This window comes from Vulpes vulpes, chromosome 6 (assembly GCF_048418805.1).
Source record: "Vulpes vulpes isolate BD-2025 chromosome 6, VulVul3, whole genome shotgun sequence".
Lineage (NCBI taxonomy): Eukaryota > Metazoa > Chordata > Mammalia > Carnivora > Canidae > Vulpes > Vulpes vulpes.
The window spans coordinates 65,409,422-65,435,807 of NC_132785.1; the positions used below are offsets into that span (position 1 = coordinate 65,409,422).

Below are 26,386 nucleotides of genomic sequence, written 5' to 3' on the forward strand. Positions count from 1 at the left end.
CTTGTGCTTAGCCTCAGCATTAGGCAGCTCTAAGACAAACCAACTTGAAAGATGAAATAGTACCTACTTAGAACATAGTAGGCCAAGATATTGTCAACGCCCATTTTTTTCTCTGTTCCAACGCTTCATTACTTCCTTTCTTACTCCCACTGTGATTCATTGCTTGAATGAAACAAAGCTCCAAAGGCCAGGGAAGGGTTTCAGATGTAGACAAGGCAGTATAAGCACTACAGTTCCATCTGCCCGATTTTATTGGGAACGAAGGCACCGTGACTACTATCAAAGAGAAGGGGGCCTGGGGGCTCCTCTCGCGCCAACATCCTTTTTCAGAGTTGGGCCAAGAAGGGGAGGGCAACAACCCCTTTCCAGGCAGGGTCACACTATCACCGCTCAGCAGGACCTCCCCAACAGGTAGGTTCCTTTAGCTTAGCACTTGGCACTTAAGGAAAAGAGACCAATGAAGGCAGTGCCGGGAAAAGCAACCCAGACTTATCAGGATACCCACTCAGCCAACTGCTTAAGTGCTGCTTCATCTTCGTCTGCTTCGGGAGCTTCGGGGACAAGGATACCCAGAGAAAGAAAGAAGTGTTAGGACCGTAGCAACTTCAACAATCCCCTGCTATAAACCTGAGAGTCCGTTGGGTTCTCTCTCCCCAGCAAAGAACCTAGAGGTGTGATCCTTCTGCTTGCTGGGCTGCTGCTAATTCCCAGAGCACCCTGTAAAATTAGGAGAATGGGCCTCTTTCTCCTAGCACTCGCAGCCCTATACCAGGAGGTATACAGCTTGCTGAGTGAGGCACAAGCTGGAATTTGGTCTTCATTCCTCTTCAGCCAGGTGCCCTTATGCAGTCAACAACCTGTACAACTGTAGCAGCAGCCCTCTCTGCTTGGTTCCTTTGAAGCAGGATATAAATGGAATAACCTTTTCCCATATCTCTCCCACCTCCTCAAGTCCTTGAGATAATAGTATAGCCCCGAGTACCTGGTCCCACAGGCAGATGTGTAGAGGGTACACTGGGCAGTTCAACGGGGGGTTCTTCCTCTTTGTCACCCACGGTTAACAAGTCCCGGGCCAATTCCTCCTGCTCCAGCTCCTCTAGCTCTTCCAGTAGCTCATCCTGGATATGGAACAACAAAACTGGCACAGTTAAGCATGCAACTCTTGGTTTCAGCTCAAATTGTGATCTCAAGTCCCTGATCTCAGGGTCATAAGACTGAGCCCCATGTCGAGCTCTGAGCTCAGCAGAGTCCACTTAGGACTCTCTCTCCCCCTGCCCCTCCCCTCCCATGCTCTCACACACTCTCTCTAAAATAAATAAGTACACTTAAAAAAATAAAATGAAGAAAGGAAATTTCTACTTCCAAAAATATATCACTTTTGGAGTGCCCCACATCCCTCAAACTTGCCCCATGATTCTCTTGAGTATTCCTTCTGGCTGGTCTCATGTTTTCTCCCATATTCCCTGACCCCTCACTCAATCACCTCATCTACAACATCTCCAAAGCCCACAGGCCGAGAAATGGCATCTGAAATCTGCTGGGCCACCTCCTGTTGTTCTGTAATGTCAGCCATCAGTTCATCCACCTTGTCAATGTCCCTGAAAACAAGGTATACAGTCAAGAAATCAGGCAACAACCCTCCTGACTCTCCCATCTCTCCTCCTGTCTGTGGCCTCAGACTGATAAATCCATGGGTATCAGAAGAGATCCCTGGGATATTGTACAGAGACAAGGCTGGCCTGAAAATTGGCAAGAAGCCACAATGGGGAAGACAGGCTGCACTGCCCTTTCTGAAGATCTTTAAAATTAGAAAAATCGGGATGCCTAGGTGGCTCAGTGGTCGATGTCCTGGGATCGAGTCCCACATCAGGCTCCCTGCATGGAGCCTGCTTCTTCTTCTTTTTTTTTTTTTTTTAAGATTTTATTTATTTATTCATGAGAGACACAGAGAGAGAGAGTCAGAGACACAGGCAGAGGGAGAAGCAGGCTCCATGCGGTAAGCCTGACATGGGACTCGATCCCAGGACTCCAGGATCACGCCCCAGGCCAAAGGCAGGAGCCAAACTGCTCAGCCACCCAGGGATCCCCCTATGGAGCCTGCTTCTCCCTCTGCCTGTGTCTCTGCCTCTCTCTCTGTGTGTCTCTCATGAATAAATAAAAATATTTTTAAAAAATTTTTAAAAATTAGAAAAATCATCTTTCCTCCCTGTAATGCTTTGGCCAGCAGAGATCTTACAGGAAGCAAGAAGACTGACCAAGGTCTAGCTGTCATAGCCATCTATACTGTAAATTCACATTCTGAGGTTTTAAGATTCAAATTATAATACCAATCTATTTTCCCCAGTGCCTGGGTCCCCTGCTTCCCTCCCCCCGTACCCACATGTCCTGGTAGGCCTTCTTCATGCCTTGGGCAGCAAGCTCCATGGTACGAAGCACTTCTGCATTGGTGGTGGCATTCTCAATGGCCTCACGCTGAAACTCCAGGGTGGATAATGTCCCATCGGTTTGTGCCAGCTGCTGTTCCAATCTTTTCTTCCTCCGCAAAGCCTGTAGGGCGGCTGACCCAGCCCACACCCTGAACATCAGAACCAAAATCCCTTGCTTCCCACCTAGGCCCGCCCCATTGGCACCTCTCCCCCATTACCTCTCTTATTTTTTATCCCATGCTTCTTGGCCATTTGTAACTCCTGTTGAATCTTCTGTTCCAGAAACTCCTGTTTCTTGATCAGTATCTTCTCTGTCTCCTTCAGTTTCTGTATTGCCTCCTCAGGGGTTGGCCCCTTCTCCTTCTTCCCTGGAGTCCAATCAAGCAGGCCCATATTATGTGAAGGAAGAATATTAGCCACCAGTCACTGAGTGCATAATGTGTGCGAGGCACTTCACTGTGTTATGAATCCCAAAATGACTCTCTACAATGAATGTATTATCTTCAGTTTACACATATGAAAAGTTACAGAGATGTGAAATTTTTTTGTTTAGAATCACAACCAGTAAGAATTGAGGAGGAATCGAAAGGTGGTAGTATGACTTCCAAATCCAGTATTCTTTTGCTATTCCAAGCTGCCTTTCAAGTAATTTCTAGGTTTTTTTTTTTTTTTTTTTTTTTTTTTTTTAAATAATAGACTTTGTTTTTCAGGGCAGTTTTAGGTTCAAAGCAAACCTGAGTGGAAGGCATAGAGTTCTATACACCCCCTGTCCCTACACATGCACAGCCTCCCAGTTATCATCTCCCAACCAAAGTTTGGTCTGTTTTTATAATCACTGTTCCATTTGCTGTCCTAGGAGATGCCCAAGGTCCTGACTCCACAGGATCAAACTGAATAAAGTACTGGGACTAGAGGGAAAAAAAAAAAAATCTGATCTCAATTTTCCCCTTCCTTTTCTGCACTTCTAACAATTAAAAAGAAAGAAAGAAAGAAGAAAGAAGAAAGAAAGAAAGAAAGAAAGAAAGAAAGAAAGAAAGAAAAGGACAGCCTTTGCTTAAAATCCTTCCACACTCTATTGCCTCTACAGGATAAAATCCAAAACTAATGAGAAATACAAGGCCCTTCTTGGTCTGGCCTTTGTTTACCTCTCCATCCTTTTTTTTTTTTTTTTTTTTTTTAAGATTTTATTTACTTATTCATGAGAGGCAGAGAGGCAGAGACACGGGCAGAGGGAGAAGGCGGCTCCCCGCAGGGAACCCGATGAGGGACTCCACCCCAGGACCGGGGGATCACCACCTGAGCCCCCCAGGTGTCCCTCTCCATCCTCTTTAGCACGCGCGCTCGCACACAGGGCCGCCAGAACTCCTTTCCCCCAAATACACCAGACTCTTTCCTGCTGTCCTGCAGTTACCTCTCCCTAGAGCATCTCAGTTCTCCACGCATACCTCTAGCCTTCTGGGTCACAACCCCCCACACTGCTTCGGCTTCGGCGCTTCCTGGTTGGTAGGAGCATCCCCGCCATGGAGTTGCTACCCTACACTGTGCGTGCCAGTTTTTGTCCCCCACCAGGAGCTTTAAGTAGGCAGTCCTCCTTCACCACCTCAGATTCCCTTGGCCGGCATAAAGGGTGCACCAGCGTTTCGGGAAGGGCTAGATGACGACAGCCGGGGACTCATCCCCCCCACCCAGCCTCAACAGTGGGGGCGTCCATTCACGTCTGGGGCCGGCCCCCCGCTCTTCCCTCGGGGGGCGGGGAAGGGAGGGCAGCCAGAGCCAGGCTCCCCGACAAGGCGGGGCCTCCTGCCACGTGAGGAGGCCTCGCTGGGCCGCGGACCGGGTTTTCGGGACCGCCCGGGGCCGCGGCCTTGCCCCACAGCCCCGCGGCCAGCACCTCCCGCCGACCAGCGTCGCCCCGGCTCACCCCTCCCGAAGAGTCTGCCGAGACCACTCATGTCCACCCTCGCTGGCCCGCCTCCGCCCCACTGCGCGTCCCGCCACTTCCGCCTTGCCCCCGGGAGGGAGCGGCCTCAGCGCTCAGACAGGCCTGGGCCAATCCCTCCTTGGGGCCCCGCCGCGACATCATCAACTGGAGCCGACCCGGCCACTTCTACCACGTGACCCGAGCCACCCCAACCCACCCACTCCCCTTAAAGCGGCCGCTTCACTTTGGGCTATAGAAAGGCCGCCCCCACCCCAACCCCAACCCCAAGGTTTGTTTTCCTGGAAGGGAGTGTGCAGAATCGTGGATTCCACTACTTGGGGCCAGTGGAAGTGTTCTTCAGGCGCTCGACAGAGCTCAGGAAACGGGGTGCGGACCGGGCGAGCACAAGGGGGTCACAGTTGGGAGTGCCCCGATGAAGCCTAATGCCGCTAGCTCTGCTCTTGGCCCCTCCGATAACAGATGCCGGCTACAACGCTAGAAAAGTAGATACAAGCCGGAAGCTCTCTTCCGTCGCACACAAACATACTTTAATAATTTACAAATACACCTGAAAATGCCTTCCTGATTTCCTTTCAGTTTTATGCCTCAAATGAGGCTCATCCACAGGCCTGGATCTCAGGGCCCAGCTTGGGCCTTCACAAATGTCTCTAGTCCTTGAGTTAGGGTTTGAAGATTCATTCCATTCTGGACATGAATGCAGGTAACTCCTAGAAAGAAAATAAGCCACATTTCATCAGGCCTTGTTGTCCTCTCACCCAAGGCTATCATGCAAACTACCCATCCTGTGCCTACCTGCCTAACCCCTCATAGTAACCCTTTCTCCTCATCCCCCAAAGGGCTAACCTCACCATTCAGTACCTAGTTTGCTGACGTCTACGATATTCCGCTTCTCGTCATCAAAGAAGATCATCTGGGAGAAAACAACTCCAGTCTTCTGCTGCAACCTGTGCAAGGAGGGGCAGGGAAGGGCCACGCTGGCTTCTTAGCTCCTTCCTCCTCTCTGGTCTCCCCGTTCCTACCCTTACCTCCGCTTACCTCTCAAAGTGGGTGACCTTGCTGCCTGGATAGATTTCCCGATGAACAAAATATCTGTCAAGGCCAAAGAGCTCCAGTAGCTGGTTGGCCCCTTCGATCTCCCCCGTCCTACAAAAAAGTGTCCTAGATGGGATCCGGAAGGCCTGGGCTGCAAGCCAAGTTATGTTGAACCAAGGGGAAATCAACTTGTTATTTTTCTGGGATAGGTAGGCATCCTCGGTCCTCACTCAACTCCCTAGCGTCCCCGTCTGACACAGGCGGCGCTGGGCCAATGTTTAATCAACAAAAGGCACCGGAGACGGTACCTCAGATACGCAAATAGGTGCAAATCTGCACGGCCCAGGTTCTTGCAGCCACCCGGCTCCGCGAGACGTCTCCCGCACGCGTCTCCCGGCGTGAGGCCGGCGGCGTTCTTCAGGGGCTCTCCTTACCGTGAAGCGGCCGCGACGGGCACGTCAAGGTCTTGCAACTGCTGCAGGACGTCAGGCACCTCTGGGTACAGTCGGACGGCCTGGCCCCGCCTATCCCGGACGGCCCCGTCGCTGGAGGGCGAGAGCGCGCTCAGCCGCGGCCCGGCCCGGCCCGGCCCGGCCGCCGCCCGCCCCGCCAGCGCCGCCTCACCTGCTCCTGTGGAACGGGGGGTCTACGTGCGTGTCCACCCAGAACGGCCAGAGCGTGTAATCTGCGGGAGGACGGAGGCGGGTTCAGGCTCGGGGCGCGCAGGCCTCGGGCGCTGCGGCCGGGGTCTGGAAAAGGAGAGCTCCCCAGGCCCGTCGCCTCACCGAGGTCGAAGACCGCCAGCTTCGGGAGCCGCGCCATGGCCGGGCCGGCCGGCTGCGCGCTCCGAGGCGAGGCTCTCCGCGGCGGCTACCCCTGCCCCGCCCGCCTCACAGAACCGGCGACTAGAGCGGCGCGGCGCGGGGCTGCGGCCGTGGGCCTGGAGACCGCGCCAGAGCGCCTTCTGCTGGGGGAGCGGGGGAGGGACCGCGGCAAAGCGCTGGCGCCCCGGCCCGGACCCGGGTCCGGCCTCTCCAGGGCACCTGCCTCCTTCTCCACTCCACCCAGCCTGGCCGCAGGGGGCTAAACCAGTGAAGCCAGGGAGAGGAGCCTCTGGCACTTTATCTTACCAATTGAGACCTAAGCGACCCAGAGCTTGTCACTCCCCAACCTTTCTCCAAATCTGCCTCTCTCTACAAGTATAGCACCCAGAGCCCTGAGCAGCACTCTAGCCACAACAGATGTAGTGTTCGTAAAGCCCTTGATTGAAGCCCTTCTGGAATCAGGCCCAAATGTCCAGTGGGGCTACAAAGGGAATCACTGTCCCGGTTTCTACCTCCCACATCAGTAGTATACTGGTAAATGTGCAACAACCAGTTTGCATTGTTTGTCACTTGTGGCCAATTTCAAGCTACCGGCATGAAATCACTTAGGGGATTGGGAAGAGATGCCAGTAATTAGATCTCCTGAGCTAGTAAACCCCGGTTCCAGACCACCTAGAGTGGACTTTCCTAAAGTCTGATAATCCCCACCCCAAGGGCACATTCCCCTCCATTGTCCTACTTCTTCAGAGGTGTAAATGAGCGTGAACGGGGCCCATTTCAGTCACATTTGTGCAATACAAGAAAGATTCCAGGAGGTTAGGAAATATTTTATTGACAACTAGGGACATGGCCGTAAGAGAGGGAAGCACACAGGACTGCAAACTAAAACCCAATAGCCAGCAAGGGCCCTTTGGGCCAGGAACACTGCATCCTGGGGTCCTCACCCTCTCCCACCAAACAAGACTGAGCATCCAGGAGAGGGGGCAGTGGCTCTGATATCCCACAGAGTGAGAGGATATATGGTGCCTCATTATGAGTGACAGGGTAAGGAGGTAAAATGGAGGGAGGGCCCATCACTGCCTAAGACCACCTCCTCCTCTCAGAGCCAACACCAGGTGGAGGACTGAACCACCTAGGATCTTGTAATCAGCTGCTGTCTTCTCATCATTCCTGCAGGAAGAGGGGGAAAAAAAGACCTTAGAAATACCATCTAGAACAGGATTCTCACACTGGGTTTCTTAAGTCTTTTTCCTGGTTTATGAACTCAGGTGAGAAAAAAAATTACATCTTTATTTTTACTAACCCTTAACTGACATTTGATATTTTTAATTGTGAACACAGGCAAAAAACCCACAGTGGTATTAGCAACATGAGCCACGTGTTAACAACAGAAATTATTTTCATATCATATTACAACTGTTTGCAAATATTTTGAAAATGTCAAAATTATGGTAATTAGACCCACTATTAGATCTTAATGTATTAACAAACTGCATATTATATCACAAACTTGTTTTTAGTAGTTTGAGAACTGTATCTCAATATAATTTTGTAAATCTATGTATTTTATGTCTGCAAAAATCTTATTCTGAGAAGGAATTCATAGGCTTCAAAGGATCTGAGGCTCCTCCTCCAGTATTTGCTCCCTCAACCTCATGTAAAATTGCCACACCTCATACCCATGTCAAACTCACATCTGTTTTCCACTGTAGATGAGCCGCTGCTGCTGTGGGGGGATTCCCTCTTTCTCCTCCACACGCTCCTTGATTCGCTCCACCTTTAGGGGTACAAGTAATCAGGGACTGCTAAGGGGTAGAACCATGGAAGTGGAAAGAACAAGAGCTATGCAGATAGCATGAGAGGGAAAAGGACTGAGTTCATCAGCATATCCACACAAATGTGCATGTAGGGAGACAGGCATGAAGTATTGGCCATATATTACCTTGTCTGTGGGTTCAATGTCAATCTCAATCTCCTTTCCGGTCAGCGTCTGAAACAGGCAAGTGTTTTATGAGTCCTACAGCCTAACATACAAGTTTTCTACATAAAACACCCTGCTCTGGTCTCTGGGGATCTACAGCTTCTGAGAGAAGCATGTTCGAGGCAAAGCTGCTTGAAGAATGTGACCCATACCTGTATCTATCAAACACTTTTAGGCTGTAGACAGTTTTGATAGGACAAGATGCTGTGAACCATTTTACCCCCCCCCCATCCTCCCACCCCACCTCATTATAATCCAAGAGAATATTGGCATTCCTTTGATGAGATAGCAGTAAGAGATGTTCTAAGGACAGCATGCCTTTGAATCAGGACACTTCTGTTTCCTTATTAAAGCTAGCAATTAACATATAATTTCTCAAATTCTCAGGGACACCAGAGACCACCTCTAACCAGCTTTTTGTTGTTGTTTTTTAAAAATTTTATTCATTTGAAGAAAGCGAGCAAGCACAAGCGGGGGGAGGGGCAGAAGGAGGAGAAGCAGGCTCCCCACTGAGCAGGGAGCCCAACGTGGGCTTGATCCCAGGACCCTGAGATCATGCCCTGAGATGAAGTCAGACGAGCCACCCAGGCGTCCCAGCTTTTTAAGTAACACTAAAATTCAATATTCCATTCTCCTCTAACTTCTCCAGACTCCTACCTAAGTACTAAATTGCAGCTCTAGTCTTGACTTCTTCCACAGGCTAAAAGCTGCTAATACATGTAATAATTACACTGATTGTATACTTTAAAATGTTGTGCTTCGGGCAGCCTCGGTGGCGCAGCAGTTTAGCGCTGCCTGCAGCCCAGGGCCTGATCCTGGAGACCCGAGATCGAGTCCCAAGTCGGGCTCTCTGTATGGTACCTGCTTCTCCCTCTGCCTGTGTCTCTGCCTCTCTCTCTGTGTGTGTCTCTATGAATAAATAAATTAAAATAATAAAATGTTGTGCTTCATCTAATTTAATCTCCCATTCACCCTTGCTTTTTTTTTCATCCTTGCTCTTAAAGCTCTATCTGCACACCAGTCTACAGTAATCCAGACCACACCAGCCTGATTAGGAATATTTCTTTGTTTCTACTGTTTTCTTTGTTCCCATACGCTCCCCCACTCTTTCCCAAATGTTCAAGGACCCTTTAGAATTGATGACTGGTTCCCAGCGCACTTTAATACCTATTGCTAGTTGTTTAAGTGTCAAACCCTCTAATTTACACTCCGACCTTCAGAAAAAACAGAAATTCATCTTCCTAATCTAAGCACAAAGCACAGTTTGACACATAAATGATGAGTATTTGTGAAAGGGCTAAGCACACAAATGATTACATTATGACCACAGCCAACATTTAATTAACACTTTCCAACAGCCAGAAACTCCCCTAAGTGCATCAATATATTTAATCCTTGTAAGTATTCATGAGATACGTACTATCACTATTACCATTTTATAGATGAAAATGGGGCTTGGATAAGTTAAAAAGCATGCCTATGAAATCAAAAGGAGAGTGTAGACCCAAACACACCCTCTGGTCCCAGTGCCTGTGCCCATTTTTTTTTTTTTTTTTTTAAAGCTCTGTACACAGTAACTGCCTGAGTCTCACTGGTCTGGTTTTGGGACCCAATGTATGCTGTGATAGGTTAAAAAAATAACATATGGTTTCTTTTTTTTTTTTTTTTTTTTTTAATTTTTTTATTTATTTACGATAGTCACAGAGAGATAGAGAGAGAGGCAGAGACACAGGCAGAGGGAGAAGCAGGCTCCATGCACCGGGAGCCCGACGTGGGATTCGATCCCGGGTCTCCAGGATCGCGCCCTGGGCCAAAGGCAGGCGCCAAACCGCTGCGCCACCCAGGGATCCCAACATATGGTTTCTACTTATGGTATTCACATTGATCAGCATGATGACAGTACTTAGGACCTAATTTCTCAACCATGAGAATCAGTTCAGTAAAAAAAAATTTTTTTTTAAATATTTTTTAAAGATCCAAGAGTAACTCCTTTAGATTTATTTGGGTGCAAAAGAGTAAATTACAATAGTGATTCTCAAGATTCTACCCCAACCCATGCTGGGCTGTGTGACAATTTATGGGAAAAATGACAAAAGTGAGATTTTTCATAAAAATATATTCAGGGCACCTGGGAGACTCAGTTGGCTAAGTGTTCAACTCTTGATTTGGGCTAAGGTCATGCATGATCTCAGGGTCATGAGATGGAGGCCTGAGTCAGGCTCTGTGTTCAGCTCAGAGTCGGCTTGAGATTCTCTCTCCCTTTCCTTCTGCCCCTCCCCATGTTCTCTAAAATAAAATCTTTTCTAAAAATTAAAAATAAATAAAAACTAAAAAAGTTCTGAATGACAGAAACAACATACGGTGTTTTCTTTAAGCCCTTTCGGACAAAATGAAAAGTTTGCAATTCTGTGTCATTCATAAATTATTTCACTTTATTGATCTTAATACTTTATTTTTTAAAAAGATTTTATTTATTTTGAGAGTGAGAAAGAGTGCACAGTAGGGAGGGGCAGAGGAAGAAGCAGATTCCCTGCTGAGCAAGAAGCATTAAGCCGGACTCAATCCCAGGACTGTGGGATCAGGACCTGAGCTGAAGACAGACACTCAACCAACGGAGCCACCCAGGTGCCCTGATCTTAATACTTTAAATGCAAGAATTCTTCAAGCAGATAATCTATTTCTAGATTAACTAACTTAAAGGAAAAACCTGAAACTTGAGCAAATATCCGAAGAAGAAAGTGTTTATTAAACAGGTTTACTGTAAACCATTAGGAACAGCCTAGTGCCTATTAATAAACTATTCAACTATGGTACAGAATGAAGTGTTTATTAGCAACAGTTTGTACACTAACACAGAAAGATCTAAAGAATGTATAATTAAGTATCATTTTCCATTTGTAGCTATATACATATGTATTTGCATAGAAGAAAGGATTAAAAGCATACATATCTCCTGTAACAGTAATTATCTTTGAGGAGAGTAGCACTGAGGAGAGGGTTTATCAAGGGTAACTTTCCCTTTATCTGCACTATTAAAATTTCTAATAAAAATATACTCCATGACATTTATAATAAACAAATACTCATTCTGATTTAAAATAAGAAATTTTAAAGAGTATTAAGTACCCTTAGAGGGGCGCCTGGGTGGCTCGGTTGGTTAAGGGTCTGCCTTTGGCTCAGTTGGTGGCCCCAGAGTCCTGGGATTGAGTCCTGCTTCCATTGTACTCCCTGCTCAGAGGGGAGTCTGCTTTTCCCTCTCCCCTTTGCCCCTTCTTCTACTCATGCGCTCTCTCAAATAAAATCCTAAAAAAAAAAAAAAAAGACTAAAAGAACTGCTCTCCCAAGGCTAGGATGCTTGGACCTAATGACATTAAGAAAAAAAAATTACTGGTTTGTAAAATTTAAAACTCTAAGGACTGGCCTTTGTTTCTGACTGTAGAAGCCTATATATCCAAAGAACAATCTGGCAAAGTGGTGTCCCCATAACAACACTTTAAGGAAGATAATCATGACTGTTAAAAAGTGTATCTATGACAATGGTCATTATAGCCTTTCGGTACTGAAAAATTACAATCAACCTAAATATCAAACAACTGAGGGTTAAATAAATTATGACAGAGGGAAAATTACATAATCCTCAAATAATGTGTGGAATAAGGATATAAGTCCAATTTTGTTTAAAAAAAAAAACCCACAAAATACATATGTGTATCCATCCATATGGTTTCAAAAAAATTTGGAAAGAGGGATCCCTGGGTGGCGCAGCGGTTTGGCGCCTGCCTTTGGCCTAGGGTGCGATCCTGGAGACCCTGGATCGAGAGTCCCACGTTGGGCTCCCGGTGCAGGGAGCCTGCTTCTCCCTCTCTCTCTCTTTCTCTCTCTCTCTCTCTCTCTCTCTGTGTGTGACTATCATAAATAAATTAAAATTTTAAAAATGTTAAAAAAATAAATAAAATCTTTAAAAAAAATTTGGAAAGATAATATTCATGAATGTTTTTATCTTGAGTTGTGAGATTATGGATGCTTTTAATTGTATCACTTGTGCATTTCTGTATTTTTCTTTTTTTTTAATATCATGGATACATTGTAATGAGAAAAATATTATTTTTAGAACAATGTCCTTGATGAGAGTATAAGAAAATGATTCTGTAAAGCAGCACTGTCCAAGAGATGTAAATGTAACGCAAACCACACATACAATTTTAAATATACTAGCAGTCACATTTTTAAAAGGTCAAATTAACTTTAATATTCTTAAACCCAATATATTCAAAATATTATCAATTCAACGTATAACATAAAACAATATATTTTGCATTCTTCTGTTCTAACCAAATGTTCAAATTTCTGTGTGCTTTTCATACTTGCAAGCATGCCTCAATTCAGATGGTAAATTTTCATCTGAAACACCTGATCTATATTTAAATTTCTTAATTTACAATTAAAAAAGTAGATTTACATACCTAACTTGTTCTGAGCATACTTAAGTTTTTCACTGACTAAATAAAGTCTCAGGCTTTATATTTATATAAGTAAAATTAAATACAAAAAAAAAAAAGAAATAGGTAACTCAGTCAGTCTCACTAGCAACTTGTCAAGAAGCGCTCAATAGCCCATGTGACTAATAGGTACTGTTAGAGCATTCCAGCTAATATGAGAAGTAACAATAAAATTAGACACCCCCATTTTGTAATCACCAAAGAATTGTAACAGACCTAGGCAATGACTAACATCATAGAATGCAAAACAAGTTGACAGAATTCCATACCATACCACCGTCTATAAATTATTCTCACAAGAACACATACAAAAGACAAATCAAGCTTCTAGATGTTATTACCAATCAACAGGAAATACTGAAGGAATATATATTAAAAATCAACACGGGAAGAGCGGCCTGGGTGGTTCAGTCAGTTGAGCATCCGACTCTTCATTTCAGCTCAGGTCATGTTTTCAGGGTCTTGAGGTGGAACCCTACCTCAGGCTCCCTGCTCAGCAGGGAGTCCGCTTGGGATTGTGAGTGCTTGCTCCCGCTCTCTTTCTCTTGCTCTCTAAAAATAAGTCGGGAGGCCTGGTGGCTCAGCAGTTGAGCGTTTGCTGGAGTTCTGGGATCAAGTCCCTCACTGGGCTCTCTGCATGGAGCCTGCTTCTCTTCCCTCTTTTATAAATAAAAAGTAATAATAAATAAATAAATCTATCTTTAAAAACAAAAAAGTCAGCATAGGAATGTAATCAGCAAAATCCAAACTGTGGGAGACTCTATCGCACCACCTAGTTTATTCAGCAAAAAGGGGAAAAAGGGGGAATTACAGGTTTTTTGAAAAACACTTAAGATCCCTATCAACCAAATGCAACATATGGATCTTAGTTGGACTCACATTCAAACTGTACAAAACAAATAAGAGAATGGGATACATTTGAGGATAGTGAGAACTCACTTAATCTTTTAGATGTGATAATTATAGTTAATTTAGAAAAAAAGTCCTTTTTTTACATATAAATACTAAATAAATACAAATAACACATGCTATGCTATTTGGGATTTGCTTCTTAAAACATCAGGTAAGAAAAAAAAAAACATCAGGTAAGGAAAGTTAGTGAATATAATTAAGATTGGCCATGAGGTGATAGTTTTTGAAGCTGGATATGAGATGCTTTATATCCTCCGCTCTCTTGTTGTATATGTTTGAAATTGTACATAATTAAAATTCAAAGAATTGGACAATTTTAAAAGACATTCTTGATATGTCTTAGTGCGTTTCTTCCCCCATATCTGGTCACTGTGACTTTGGAATACATTCAATGCTGTTTAGCAAGTCAATGATGAACCTAAACCCAACATACTGCTTTAGGCACCAGAGGGGATATAAAAGAAATTAAGTGATCCAGCTCTTGCCAACAATCTTTCTCTTTTTTTTTTTTTAAGATTTTAATGTATTTATTTGACAAAGCACAAGCAGCAGGGAGCTAGCGGCAGGCAGAGGGAGAGGGAAAAACAGGCTCCCTGCTGAGCAGAGAGCCCAACATGGGGCTTGATCCAGAGACCCTGGGAGCATGACCTGAGCAGAAGGCATTTAACCAAGTGAGTCACCCAGGTGCCCACCAACAATCTTTTCCAAGTAAATATTTACAACCAAGAAACGGTGAGACATACAATGACTAGAACCAGTATAAAAGGAAATGCCATATTGAATATTACTATCCAAACACAAGGTATAATGCCAAAGTGCTATGTTGGGTGAAATCACATCAGTTTACATCTGAATGAAGGGCTCCTGGGTGGCTTAGTCAGTTAAGTGTCTGCCTTTGATATAGAGGGAGAAGAAAGAGAAATGTAAAAAGAGAGTTTATTCTCTATATAAGCAAGGTATTATTTTCTATACACAAGAGAATACTGAAGACCTGTAGATGGTTCTTAGGCTAATCTATTTATTTGGCACTGGAAAGTAGTTTTTAAACTGTGCTAAAATTGTTGATCCAAGGCTTTTCAATTTTTGCCCCTAGTTACAGACTTGATAATTATTTTCATTAACCAAGAAACCTAGGGGTGCTGCAGAGCTAAGCTAATGATTGGCTTCTTGCCAATGCCTAAATGATAAGGAAGCAATTTCTCCCAGTAAATCAAGTATAAGAGATGAGAATCCTCTAAAATGAGTGTGTGTCTGTAGTGTGTGTGTGTGTATGTTTCCCTTAGTGGTGGTCAGTGAATGCAAGTATACAAAGAGTGGGGATATGTGCAAATTCACCGGAAATATACTTTTTTTTCCTATGTGGGATGAGTCAAGGATAATTTTGTAGAGTTTCTTCTGTTGTATTCAGGAAAATAAAACTGATCAACTAGGTATAATCCTCTATTTCTTCTGTCAGAGAGCTAGGTCATTTCACAATCTATACAACTGTTGAATTTCTATGTTGTACACTTGAAACTAATGTAATATTGTATGTCATTTATACTTCAATAAAAAGAGAAAGTTAAAAAAAAAAAAAAAAGTGTCTGCCTTTGGCTCAGGTCAGGACCTCAAGGTCCTGGGATTGAGCCCAGCCTCCGGTTCACCACTCAGCAGGTAGGGTTGCTTTCTCTTCCCCCCTCTGCTCCTCCCTATGCTCTCCCTCAAATGAATAAAACCTTAAAAAAAAAAAAAAAGCCGGAATGAAATTAACATTTCACACCTAGTTTAATAGCTAAAATAAAAAGGACATAACTAAAAATTAGCTAGGATATAAAGGAGCTGGAATGCTTATTCACTGCGAATGGGAATGTAAAATGGTACAACCCCTTAGAGAACTGTTTGGCAGTATGTTTTAAATTTACATAGATTTACCACACGACTCAGTAATTTCCTTAACAGGTATATACCCAAAGTAAATGAAAATATATGTCTACAAAAGAACTTGTATAACAATAGAAGCCGTCTTCATAACAGCCAGAAACAGGAAACAACTCAAATGTCCATCTACAGGAGAATGGCTAAACAAATTGTGATAGTCAATCAATGTAATACTACACAGTAAGAAGGAACTACACAGATACGACAACGGACACAATGCTGAAAGAAACTAGACATAAAATTACATACCCTATAACTCCATTTATATGAAATTCAAAAACAAGCAAAACTAACCTATGGGATTTTCACAGGGTATGGGTGAAAATGTTCTAGATCCTGATGCAGGATGTGGGGTCAAGGAGTACTAAAATAAAAAAGATTATTTAAAGAAGGGGCGTCTGAATGGGTCAGTTGGTTAAGCGTCTGCCTTCAGAACAGGTCATGATCCCAGGATCCTGGCTCAGTGGGGAGTTGGCTTCTCCCCCTCCCCCCACTTTTGCATGCGCTTGCAAATAAATAAGAAAAGAAAAGAAAAAAAGAAAAAAATTTAAAGATTTTATTTATTTATTCATGAGAGACACAGAGAGAGAGAGAGAGAGAGAGACACACACACGCAGAGGGAGAAGCAGGCTCTACACAGGGAGTCTGATGTGGGACTCGATCCCAGAACCACAGGATCATGCCCTTGGGCCAAAGGCAGGTGCTAAACTGCTGAGCCACAAAAGAAAGAAATTTACAGAAGACCTGTACACTGATTTTTTTTTTTTTTGTATGCCATGTTTCAGCTTAGACTCTGAACTTTAGAGTCTACATAGTAGGAGATACATAGTAGGAAAACCTGGTTGGAAGTATTACAGAGAAATAAAGACATCAATTAATGAAACCCTAGACCAGAATAAGGGTAATGGGAATGGAAAGAAAGTCAAGTAAAAAAGAAGTTCTCAAAGGAAAAATTAGGTTCTGTAAGTGAACAATGACTCTAAAGAATTGGGTTCCAGATACCTGGTAGATTGACAAGATCAGTATGAGATGAGTATTGGAAAGATGGCCTAAGGCTGAAGAGGATGTATTTAATTTCTCAGAGATGAGACATCAAGAGAAGACAAATCAGGAGAGATTTTGTTGCAAAGGACTGCAGAAAGAGATATGGGAAAAATTAGCTACATGGAGACGACAGTTGAAGAATTCACAAAGGAACTGTGCTAATAAAAACCTATAGTAAAAAAAAAAACCTATAGTAAAGAAGAGCTAACTAATTGCTTTCGTTTGCATTTAACCTATTTTTTAAAATGCAGTTAACAAAAAAGATGAAGGACACAGAAACCTGTTTGTGGAGGCACAAAGAAAAGTGTTTCAGGAAAGGAGACTTATAATTGTAGAGAAATACTAAACAAAAAATGGATTCAAAGAGACAAAATCTAGTAGTAGTCCCCAGACAAGCAGCACCAGCATCACCCAAGAGCATGTTAGAAATACAGACTCTCAAGGCTCACCGTAGACCCACGGAATTAGAATCAGCATAACAAAATCCCCAGGTGATTCTTGTGCACGTTTAAAGTGAAAAACCCAACCAGAACGCAGTGGTTTTTTTTAAAGTGCAGGTCTCAATCCATCAGTGAGTTATGAAATCTACCTAGAATGGAACTGGAAATATCAGAGCATTACCACATATGATAAGTTTTTTGTGTTTGTACGGGACATTAGTAAGATTTTCTTAGTGTAGGTAGGTTGAGATTTTTAGAAGTTTACAAAACCCTGAACATGACTAATAACCTCTAAGAGGATGTGAGAATCCATATTCAAAAGCATTCTAGTGTTTCTCAGACTTCGACAGTGACTCACACTAAGAATTACATACAGGCTAATAACACAAACGTGTTTCATATATATTGAACATATACATATATATAACGAGAACAAAAATTTCACAAAACAATATCCTGATATTTCTATTTTCTTTCTTTTAATGTTGCTTGAGACCCACTGAATTGATCTTGCAATTAGTGACTTTTAGTCTAATCAAAGTTTGAAAAACCATGATTTTTAACATGCTCTTTGGCCTCAATCCCCAGCTAAGAAATGAGTTGGAAAGACTGAAGAGGTTAAGAATGGCCGTTAAGCATGGTAAATATACTAAAGAGCTGATGACAGACTTACTCTGCAGTAAAAAGGTCAAACTAATGTTGCACTGCGTCAATTTTTAGTTTCTCTCTCGGTCTGTAGGTACGAAAGAAGCAATAGCAGATAGGACTAATGAGAGTCCGGAATTGGTGAAGAATCACGCGAGAGATGGAGATGTAAGAAACGCTACTAGTTCCAAGAACCAGGGCACGGATAACTAACCTGCCTCAGTCAAGGAAGTGAGGCTGGTCCAGGAGGCCCGGCTCAGAAAGGCAGGTGCTGACTGAACACACTCCCAGCTTTGGTTCCTGAAGGCCGGCTGAGACACCGCACATTGGCGACAGCTAGCAAAGGCTTACAGTCTAGCTCCTGAGAGGCCCTCGGTTCCCCAGGCTAACGTTTTTGTGCCGTGCTTGGAAGCAGTTGCGTTAGGGGCTGGGAGAAGCAGGTAAGAAGGGCAATGCAGAATGGAGATTACAGCTTATTCCTAGAATCCGAGAAGGCGAGCCAGGCTGCTGCTTGGCCTTCTCTATGACCGTGGGGGTTCTAGGAGAGCGAGACCCCAGACAAAGGCGGCCTCCATCTGGGTCATAGCACAGTCCTGGTGAGAAAGCAGGACCCGACCCGGTATTCGGGGCGGGGGGGGTCCCCAGCCCTCAAAGCCCTCTTGGGGGGGGCTACTTCCCATCACCCCTCGCGCGGAACCCTGAGGCTATCAGCACCCTCCAGGCTCGGGAAAGGCGTGGTTTTCCTTCCCTGCTTCTCCCGCAAGGCACAGCGGCCAGCCCAGTACCACAGCGTCTTGGCAAGGCTGGAGGTGCTCCCACCTTCACTTTAATTAGCATCTTCTTCCCAGTTTGGAGCTGCACACAGATAATTTGCTGCTTCCACCGCTGCGGTCGCCGCTGCCGCTCCCCAGCAATCCGCCTGTGGAAGTCACTTCTGCTTCCGGGTCACTGTCTGGCTCCACCCCTTCCCTTCCTCTTCCCCCCCCCAACTTCTTTCCACCGGGTTCCCGAAAAGCTCAGGAATGTTCCCGCGTTTCGTTTTAGTGGTGTCGTAAATAAAAAGAAGGCGGCGGTTTAGTTACAGCAGAGATGACGTCTCCGCGACTCTTAGAGTCCCTAGCGAGCCGGGGCTTGGAAAGCGGGGTCGAAACGAACTACCTCTCCCATCATGCCAGGGGACAGCTCCACCCGCTCCACCCTGGGAGTCGTAGTCTTCCGCCCCTCGGATCCAACTGCAAGCTCGGTGTGTGAACCCTGTTACCCAGAAGACCGCGCACTGCCGCTGCCGAAACCGGGATTCTCCAATTAATCCTTACCGCCCGCAATTAGCGGAACGTGTTGGCACGGCCCACAAGGCTCCGCGGGGCTGCACGAGGCTAGTTGCTAAGCAAGGGCTACTGTGGTCAACTGCCGGCTGGGCACGGCGACAGGAAGTGAGTACCCCTATTCCGGAAACTAATTGTGGGAATACGCCCCCTACTCCTACTCACCCCCAAATCATCCTCTTACCCCGAATTGGTCTTTGAAAGGGTAGAAGGAAGAGTAGTGGGGGCAAGGAATGCACATTTTTGGGGTCATTCACGACTCCATCCTAATTCTCCCCAACAAATAGTACCTGGGACGGAAATACCACGGGTACTTGCAATCAAAGACAGATAGAGGTGATAGACTGGAGGGACCATGCCTCAGCGAATGCCCTGATCTTCCATAATTTAAGCGAGGAGAAAGATGAGCCATGCCATTAGCATTAAGGCCTATGGGGAGATTGGTTCTGATCCCCCCCACACCTGACTTTTCTTGCTTTCCAGTTTTCAGATCTGTTGCTACCCCAAGGTCCCCATCATGCCTCACATCGACAGTGACATCAAACTGGACTTCAAGGATGTCTTGTTGAGGCCCAAACGCAGTACCCTTAAGTCTCGAAGTGAGGTGAGCCTGCTTTTCTAGTTGCACTGTCTTGACCCCAAGCTCCTGGTATGCCAGGACTGAGAATGATTCCTGGTTCTTTTCCTCCTACAATACTTGTTTATTTGATGGATGAAATGCTGTTTCCTGTTCATATCTGCAGGTGGATCTCACAAGATCCTTTTCATTTCGGAACTCAAAGCAGGTGTACACTGGGATCCCCATCATTGCTGCCAACATGGATACTGTGGGCACCTTTGAGATGGCCAAGGTTCTCTGTAAGGTAGGACTTCCCTTATGTAGGTTCCTCACTGATGACCAGTTGTGTGGGCCGACTGCAGAGGTATTTGCATCCCCACCCCCATCCCAAGTCAGCTATCTGGCAAGTAAGTTAGGATGCTCCAATTTACTTTTATCCATTTTATCCATTTTCTCCAATACTGATGCCCTTTATCTGGTAAGCTCAAAGGCACATGTGAATTAATAAAATTCAAAGCTAAGTTTTGCCCCATTTTTCTGATACATAAACATAACTTTTCCTTTTCTCCTGTCCAGCAGTTTACATACCCTGCCAACTTTTCCCACCTCCCAGATCATCCCCTCCAAATCACATTCATCCCTCCAGTTAACACTGTTGTTTAGGACACAAAATATCCACTGTTTTAGTCAGAAACTAAATACAGTTTGAGTGTTCAAAAATTCGTAGCTAGAAGATCCTAGAGAAGAAGCAGCTATTAATTTTCTTTCATGTCTACTATCCTTTTTCAATTTTTATTATTTTTAAATCTTCCTCTTCTTTAAGTCTTAGGTTTCTGGGAGTTGCTGGGATGTGCCCAAAACGGAATGTGTTTTTCTTATGTACAGGTTATTGTTCACTTTGAAAATAGAAGATGCTGCTCCTGTCAGTAATATTACCTGCCTCTATACTTGTAGCTGAGAAGGTAGATAGATACTGTGGGCACTCAAAGAACATATGCATTCTTCTGGTTAATCCATGTAGCCCTCATTGTTGGATTCTGCTGCTGCTTAAGGCTCTGTTAGCCTTAAGGACTTCATCCTTTCTCTCTTTTTGATCGCTGTAAGTTTTTGTGGAATGTCTGTTGTCACTTCTCTGAGGTTGATAGTTATACAGTTTTAGTACTTTATTGCTGTTGCAATTCACTAGCTGCTTAGGAATCTTCTTGTCCATTGTCCACCTGCTCTGCACAGTAGAGTTGAGGAATAGTGAATCTGACTTCAGCATTAACAAATGTGCTGGAATAATACGTGGACTTTGTGGGGACTGTCTTAATGCTTTGAGACTGGCTTTCAGTACTGCTGATGAATGCTAAAAAAAAAAAAAGATTTTAGAGGTATAGCCAAATTTCACAGTAATAATAAGGTTGGATATAAATATTTTTTTCTAGATCTCTTGCTTGGTATGTAATTGGATGTGCTCATCATGTCTCCAAGGTCTACTGACCTCGTGATTTTTTTTGTGTGTGTATCAGCATATTGATGGCAGAGTGTTGCTGAGAAAGCAAATTCAGTACCAGCTTTAGCTAGGTAGTGTTGATGAGTACAGCAATAGCACTTCCTTACTCCTAGCTGATACTTGACTTCCTTGGATTTGTCATTTGGAAGACTTGAGCTATCTCTGTCAACCGCTCTCTTGTCTATTTGCATGCCTGCACTTTTAAACCACAAGCACTAGTGGGATGCCTGGGTGGCTCAGTGGTTGAGCATCTGCCTTTGGCTCAGGGTGTGATCCCAGGGTCTAGCGGTTTGGGGATCAAGTCCCACATCGGGCTCCCTGTGGGGAGCCTGCTTTTCCCTCTGCCTATGTCTCTGCGCCTCTCTGTATGTGTCTCTCATGAATAAATTATTATTCATGAGAGACACACAGAGAGAGAGGCAGAGACACAGGCAGAGAGAGAAGCAGGCTCCATGCAGGGAGCCCGACGTGGGACTTGATCCCAGGACTCCAGGACCACGCCCTGGGCCGAAGGCAGATGCCCAACCGCTGAGCCATCCAGGGATCCCCAATAAATAAAATCTTTTAAAAAATAATAATAAAAATAAAGCACAAGCACTGGGGTGCCTGGCTGGCTCAGTCAGTGGAGGATGTAACTCTTGATCTTAGGGTTGTGAGTTCATACCCCACCTTGAGTGTAGAGATTACTTAAGAATAAAATCTTTATTTTTTATTTTTAAATATTTCATTTAAAATTTTCATTCATTAACAGTGGCCTTTGAGTGCCTTTCTCAAAGTACTGGGATATTGTTTTGCAATTTGTTGACCTAGAGAATACAAATCTGGTGAATTAATTGTATCCTTGAACTTTGTTGACTTAAGTACATGGAATGAAATGGACGTTTTAGGTTGTCCATGTCTCCAAAAAAATTTGTCCTTTACCCCAGTGGACATGGAGAAAGAATAGGGTAGCACCTTATTGGCTCCATTAAGGCCTTATTTTTTGTGAGCATTTAGACTCACTGAATTACTGCCAGTAAACGAACCAGAAGATACCAAATAGGTTAGTTCAGTACTGGGTTACCATAGGGGGAGGGGCTGAATCAGTGCAAGCAGACATTGGCTCCATCCAACCTCTTCATGGTTCTTTCTTGTCTGCTGCTTGTCCCACTGCACCAACAGCTTGCCTTTGTTACTTTTTTTTTTTTCTTAAGATTTGAGAGCGAGCGAGCGAGCATGAGTGGGAGAGACATAGGGAGAATCTCAAGCAGACTTTGTGCTGAGCAGAGAACCCAACATGGGTTTAATCTCATGACCCTGAGATCATGACCTGAGCTGAAAACCAAGTCAGATGCTTAACCAACTGTGCCACCTAGATGCCCCTTTATCACCATTTAAAAATTTTTTTAATTTATTTTTTAAAGATTTTATTTATTCATGAGAGAGAGAAGCAGAGGGAGAAGCAGGCTCCACACAGGGAGCCTGACGTGGGACTCGATCCCGGGTCTCCAGGATCATGCCCTGGGCTGAAGGTGGTACTAAACCGCTGGGCCACCCGGGTTGCCTTCTTTGTTACCTTTTAAATCAGAAGCCCTGTATGTGCCGATAGGTAAAATCCAATCCAGATGACTTAGTACTTAGTGTTGGACAAGCATTGGCTTATGGTATAAAGCCCTACTGGTATTTGTAGGGAGAATAATAGTTAAACTAAAATTCCAGCACAACCAGCAGTTTCTTCAAGTTGTTTTCCAAATTTCAGTCTATTTCTCCTCAAATAGAATACTATAAAGGTCTATTTCTAGCAAAAGAGATGCTAGTGAAGTTCTCTCCTTTTTGATGGCTCTTTCTTCTCCCCAGTTCTCCCTCTTCACAGCTGTCCATAAACACTACAGCCTCCAGCAGTGGAAAGAATTTGCTAGCCAGAATCCTGACTGTCTTGAGGTAATGCTGGTCCTTTCCTGATCCCTTCCTTATCCCAGTTTTCCAAGCATCTCTTTTTGGCTTCCTGGGGATGAACCCTCACCTTCCCCTGCTGGCTGCTCACTGGGTCATTTGTGACACGCAGTGGCGCTGTTTTCTTCATAGCATTTAGCTGCCAGCTCAGGCACAGGCTCTTCGGACTTTGAGCAGCTGGAACAGATCCTGGAAGCTATTCCCCAGGTGAAATATATATGCCTGGACGTGGCAAACGGCTACTCTGAACACTTTGTTGAGTTTGTAAAGGATGTGCGGAAGCACTTCCCCGAACACACCATCATGGTATGTTTCTGTTACCCTGTAGTTGGTACATTCCTCCTTTTACTCCTTCCTGACACTCCCATTTTGTTACATCAGTTCATTTCTCCTGTGCTGCATTACCATTTTCCTAGTCTACTGAATCATGTCACTGGGTGATAACCCATGGTTCCATGCTTAAAATGTTTAGATTGGTTAGTGCAGTTATCTCTGTCCCTCAACACATGCCTTGTACGTATCTATGATATATATTCATCTGCCTACTGAAGCGGACATGTACTAAAATCATATTAAAGGGGTTGCATGGAAGAGTTTTATTTTTTTTTACAAGCTTAGGGGACTGATGACAAGGCCTCGTTTTCTCCACAGCCTCAAGGGGTCTCTCTGTACTGTCCATACAAAGTAAATACAGCTATGCACATAGGTATTTAGCTTACATTACTATGTCTTTTCCTTTCTCTGAAGTCAGAGATTTTATGGCATAACAGCATAAGGACAGGGTATGTTTGGGTCTCTTGGAAAGAACAGGGAGATAATCTACCGTAAGTCAGCTCTGCCCTTGGTCCAGTTGGGCTCCAGCTTTACCCCTAGTGCAACAGTGACACTGGCCACTCACCCCCTTACCTCAGCTTGGGAAGCAGTCCTTTCCCAGTAGAGGGAACCTAGGTACCCTTCTTTGTAATAATGTTGGAAGGTTATGGTTCAGGTTTGGCGTGTATGAGAGCACACAACCTCCCCTCTCATTTTTAACCCTCAGAGTGCCCTGTTTCGATTGCTTTGTCTCAGGCAGGGAATGTAGTAACAGGAGAGATGGTGGAAGAGCTGATCCTATCTGGGGCTGATATCATCAAAGTAGGAATCGGACCAGGTAAGGTGGCTCACTGGGTGCCAAAGGCTACCTGTCTGGTGTCAAACGCCTGTGAACACTTCACCATTCTCATTGCATTCTTCTCAGGCTCTGTGTGCACCACCCGGAAGAAAACTGGAGTGGGATACCCACAGCTCAGTGCAGTGATGGAGTGTGCAGATGCTGCTCATGGCCTCAAGGGCCACATCATTTCAGTAAGGCCCAAGGGCAGGGTAGGGTACAAGGCTGCCAAACATCTTCTTTTCTGCGTGGTGTGGAAGCTGTGGTAGCGGTGGCTCAGGAGTCCTGGGTTCCTGTCAGCTTTGAGGTGGGCTGCAGGGACATTGTTCAGAATGCTTGGGAAATCCATGTTGTCTCTTCCTAGTGGTCCTTACTTTGCAGGATGGAGGCTGCAGCTGTCCTGGGGATGTGGCCAAGGCTTTCGGTAAGGATGTTGGGAGAGCATGGAGGGAGAGTCCTGTAGAAGAGGATAAGTCACCTCTGAGGGTCAAGGATCAGGCTTGGGGAGGCCGAGAAAGCCATTCAAATTCTCTCACAATATGAACCAGTAACCCTGAAGCTATAGTGTTATCTGGGGCAAGCCAGCAAGAGAAATCCTGAGACTCTGATAGAGACTGCCCAAGTGCAGGCCAGGTCCATCTGTAATATCCCCGGACTGTTGGACTAAAGTTAGAAACCTTTGCCCCTGGAGGACACTTGAAGCAAGTCTTGTTTGGCTGCACATAGTGAAAAGAAACAAAATGGCAAAAGGAGCAAAAACAACAACAACAACGACAACAGAAGCCAGGGAGGGAATCTCCAGATTCCTTTTCAATTCTTGGAGAAATCAGGCCCACTGAGGAGTAGAGGCCAGAGCAGACCAGGCTTATGTGGGTTGTGTGTCAGCTAGGGAAACAAAACCAGTAACATGTTAGACTCATTGACAGGACTGAGAATTTGGTGAGTTGCTTCTGAGGGTGGGCATGTGGGCACCCGGACCAGATTCAGTTCTTTTCCCCCTTCTTGATGCTGGCAGGGGCAGGAGCTGACTTTGTGATGCTGGGCGGCATGCTGGCTGGGCACAGTGAATCAGGTGGTGAGCTCATTGAGAGAGATGGCAAGAAGTACAAGCTCTTTTATGGGATGAGTTCTGAAATGGCCATGAAGAAGTATGCTGGGGGAGTGGCTGAGTACAGGTATGTGCAGAGGTCCAGGAGCTGAGGGTTCCTATAAAGTGTGACCAAGAGGGTGGTGGCAGAAGTCCTGGCTGCTGGGAGGTGCACGGTACGATTCTTGGAGGAAAAGCAGTGAACTGGGGTAAATGCCAGAGACCAGGGAAGAGCCATTGGGCTTATGAATCCAAAAGGGAAAGGTAAGAAAGTTTTTCCTCCTCTAAGGGCCTCAGAGGGAAAGACGGTGGAGGTGCCCTTTAAAGGGGATGTGGAACATACCATCCGAGACATCCTTGGAGGCATCCGCTCCACATGTACCTACGTGGGAGCAGCTAAACTGAAGGAGTTGAGCCGGAGAACCACCTTCATCCGGGTCACCCAGCAGGTGAATCCAATCTTCAGTGATGAGAGCTAGACCTGAGCAGCTGTGCCCTCTCAAGGCACTAGCACCTCCCAAGTGGGTTCCTCACCCATCCAAACTACTATGGCTATTTATCACTCAGTCATTTCCTGTTGTCTCACTGCTGAGGGCTCCTGCAGTAATTCTGTCCTCTGTACACACATAATGCCCAGGGCACACACTGGGGAGGAAGCGAGGCAGCCAAGCTAAGAAAATGAAGACAGTCAAATGCACACTGGGGACCCAGCATCCTGAAGATTATTAAAATGAAAAGATGCTGGTTCCTACCTAGGTGTTTAATATGGCTTTGATCTGGAAGAGTTAGGCTCTTGAAATCATGTTTTGGTAATGAGCTTCATTAAATAGGATCTTTGAATACCTAAAAAGCTCAGAAGTGTTGATGCATTTTAAATATCTCAATAAAGAGACCTCAGTGACTTTAAAGAGATTCTGAATCTTTCTGCACAAGCCTCGCATCTGAGTGGTGTTCCAGGGCAAATAGAAGCAGAGTTGGCATAGTAGAGTCAAGGACAGGAAGCACATTTTCCATGTAGTATCTCCATCCTAGTGCCACCACTCCCGGGTAATCTGGCGGCATGAGAGTTTACAAAGTACATCCTGGCATCATGACACACAGCTATTTCTAGCATAGCAAAGGGAAATTTCTCTATCAACCCTTCTTGGCACACGTGAACAACATTTTCCAGGGGAA

General features: G+C 45.0%; 4 protein-coding genes across 10 annotated transcripts; 1 reads left to right on the forward strand and 3 right to left on the reverse strand.

Annotated features, from left to right (window-relative positions):
* Positions 1-228: 228 nt before the first annotated feature.
* Positions 229-4,514, reverse strand: CHMP4A (charged multivesicular body protein 4A). Its single transcript, XM_026007607.2, has 6 exons — positions 4,348-4,514; positions 2,645-2,794; positions 2,381-2,558; positions 1,484-1,598; positions 983-1,118; positions 229-551 (listed from the first exon to the last, which is right to left on the reverse strand). The coding sequence occupies exons 1-6, from the start codon at positions 4,376-4,378 to the stop codon at positions 493-495; spliced, it is 669 nt and encodes a 222-aa protein (XP_025863392.1). The 5' UTR covers positions 4,379-4,514; the 3' UTR covers positions 229-492.
* A 359-nt stretch (positions 4,515-4,873) lies between these two features.
* Positions 4,874-6,358, reverse strand: MDP1 (magnesium dependent phosphatase 1). Of its 2 annotated transcripts, XM_072761266.1 has the most exons (6): positions 6,186-6,349; positions 6,025-6,085; positions 5,835-5,945; positions 5,404-5,511; positions 5,227-5,312; positions 4,874-5,075 (listed from the first exon to the last, which is right to left on the reverse strand). In XM_072761266.1, the coding sequence occupies exons 1-6, from the start codon at positions 6,220-6,222 to the stop codon at positions 4,984-4,986; spliced, it is 495 nt and encodes a 164-aa protein (XP_072617367.1). In that variant the 5' UTR covers positions 6,223-6,349; the 3' UTR covers positions 4,874-4,983. The 2 variants fall into 2 exon arrangements, with proteins under 2 accessions (XP_072617367.1, XP_072617368.1); XM_072761267.1 differs by lacking the exon at positions 5,227-5,312 and having other exon boundaries at positions 4,874-5,073; positions 5,456-5,511; positions 6,186-6,358.
* Positions 6,359-7,036: 678 nt separating this feature from the next.
* On the reverse strand, positions 7,037-18,759 carry NEDD8 (NEDD8 ubiquitin like modifier). The gene is made up of 4 exons (XM_026007612.2): positions 18,482-18,759; positions 8,167-8,214; positions 7,919-8,001; positions 7,037-7,394 (listed from the first exon to the last, which is right to left on the reverse strand). Exons 1-4 carry the CDS (start codon positions 18,497-18,499, stop codon positions 7,298-7,300), a joined length of 246 nt encoding a protein of 81 aa, XP_025863397.1. The 5' UTR covers positions 18,500-18,759; the 3' UTR covers positions 7,037-7,297.
* GMPR2 (guanosine monophosphate reductase 2) lies at positions 17,736-26,118 on the forward strand. Of its 6 annotated transcripts, XM_026007610.2 has the most exons (11): positions 17,736-18,102; positions 18,838-19,095; positions 19,471-19,591; positions 19,731-19,850; positions 22,878-22,961; positions 23,106-23,279; positions 24,042-24,123; positions 24,211-24,317; positions 24,505-24,547; positions 25,139-25,298; positions 25,500-26,118. In XM_026007610.2, the coding sequence occupies exons 3-11, from the start codon at positions 19,505-19,507 to the stop codon at positions 25,687-25,689; spliced, it is 1,047 nt and encodes a 348-aa protein (XP_025863395.1). In that variant the 5' UTR covers positions 17,736-18,102; positions 18,838-19,095; positions 19,471-19,504; the 3' UTR covers positions 25,690-26,118. The 6 variants fall into 6 exon arrangements, with proteins under 6 accessions (XP_025863395.1, XP_072617358.1, XP_072617361.1 ...); XM_026007609.2 differs by lacking the exons at positions 17,736-18,102; positions 18,838-19,095 and adding an exon at positions 19,136-19,323; XM_072761257.1 differs by lacking the exon at positions 17,736-18,102 and having other exon boundaries at positions 24,042-24,317.
* Positions 26,119-26,386: the final 268 nt, after the last annotated feature.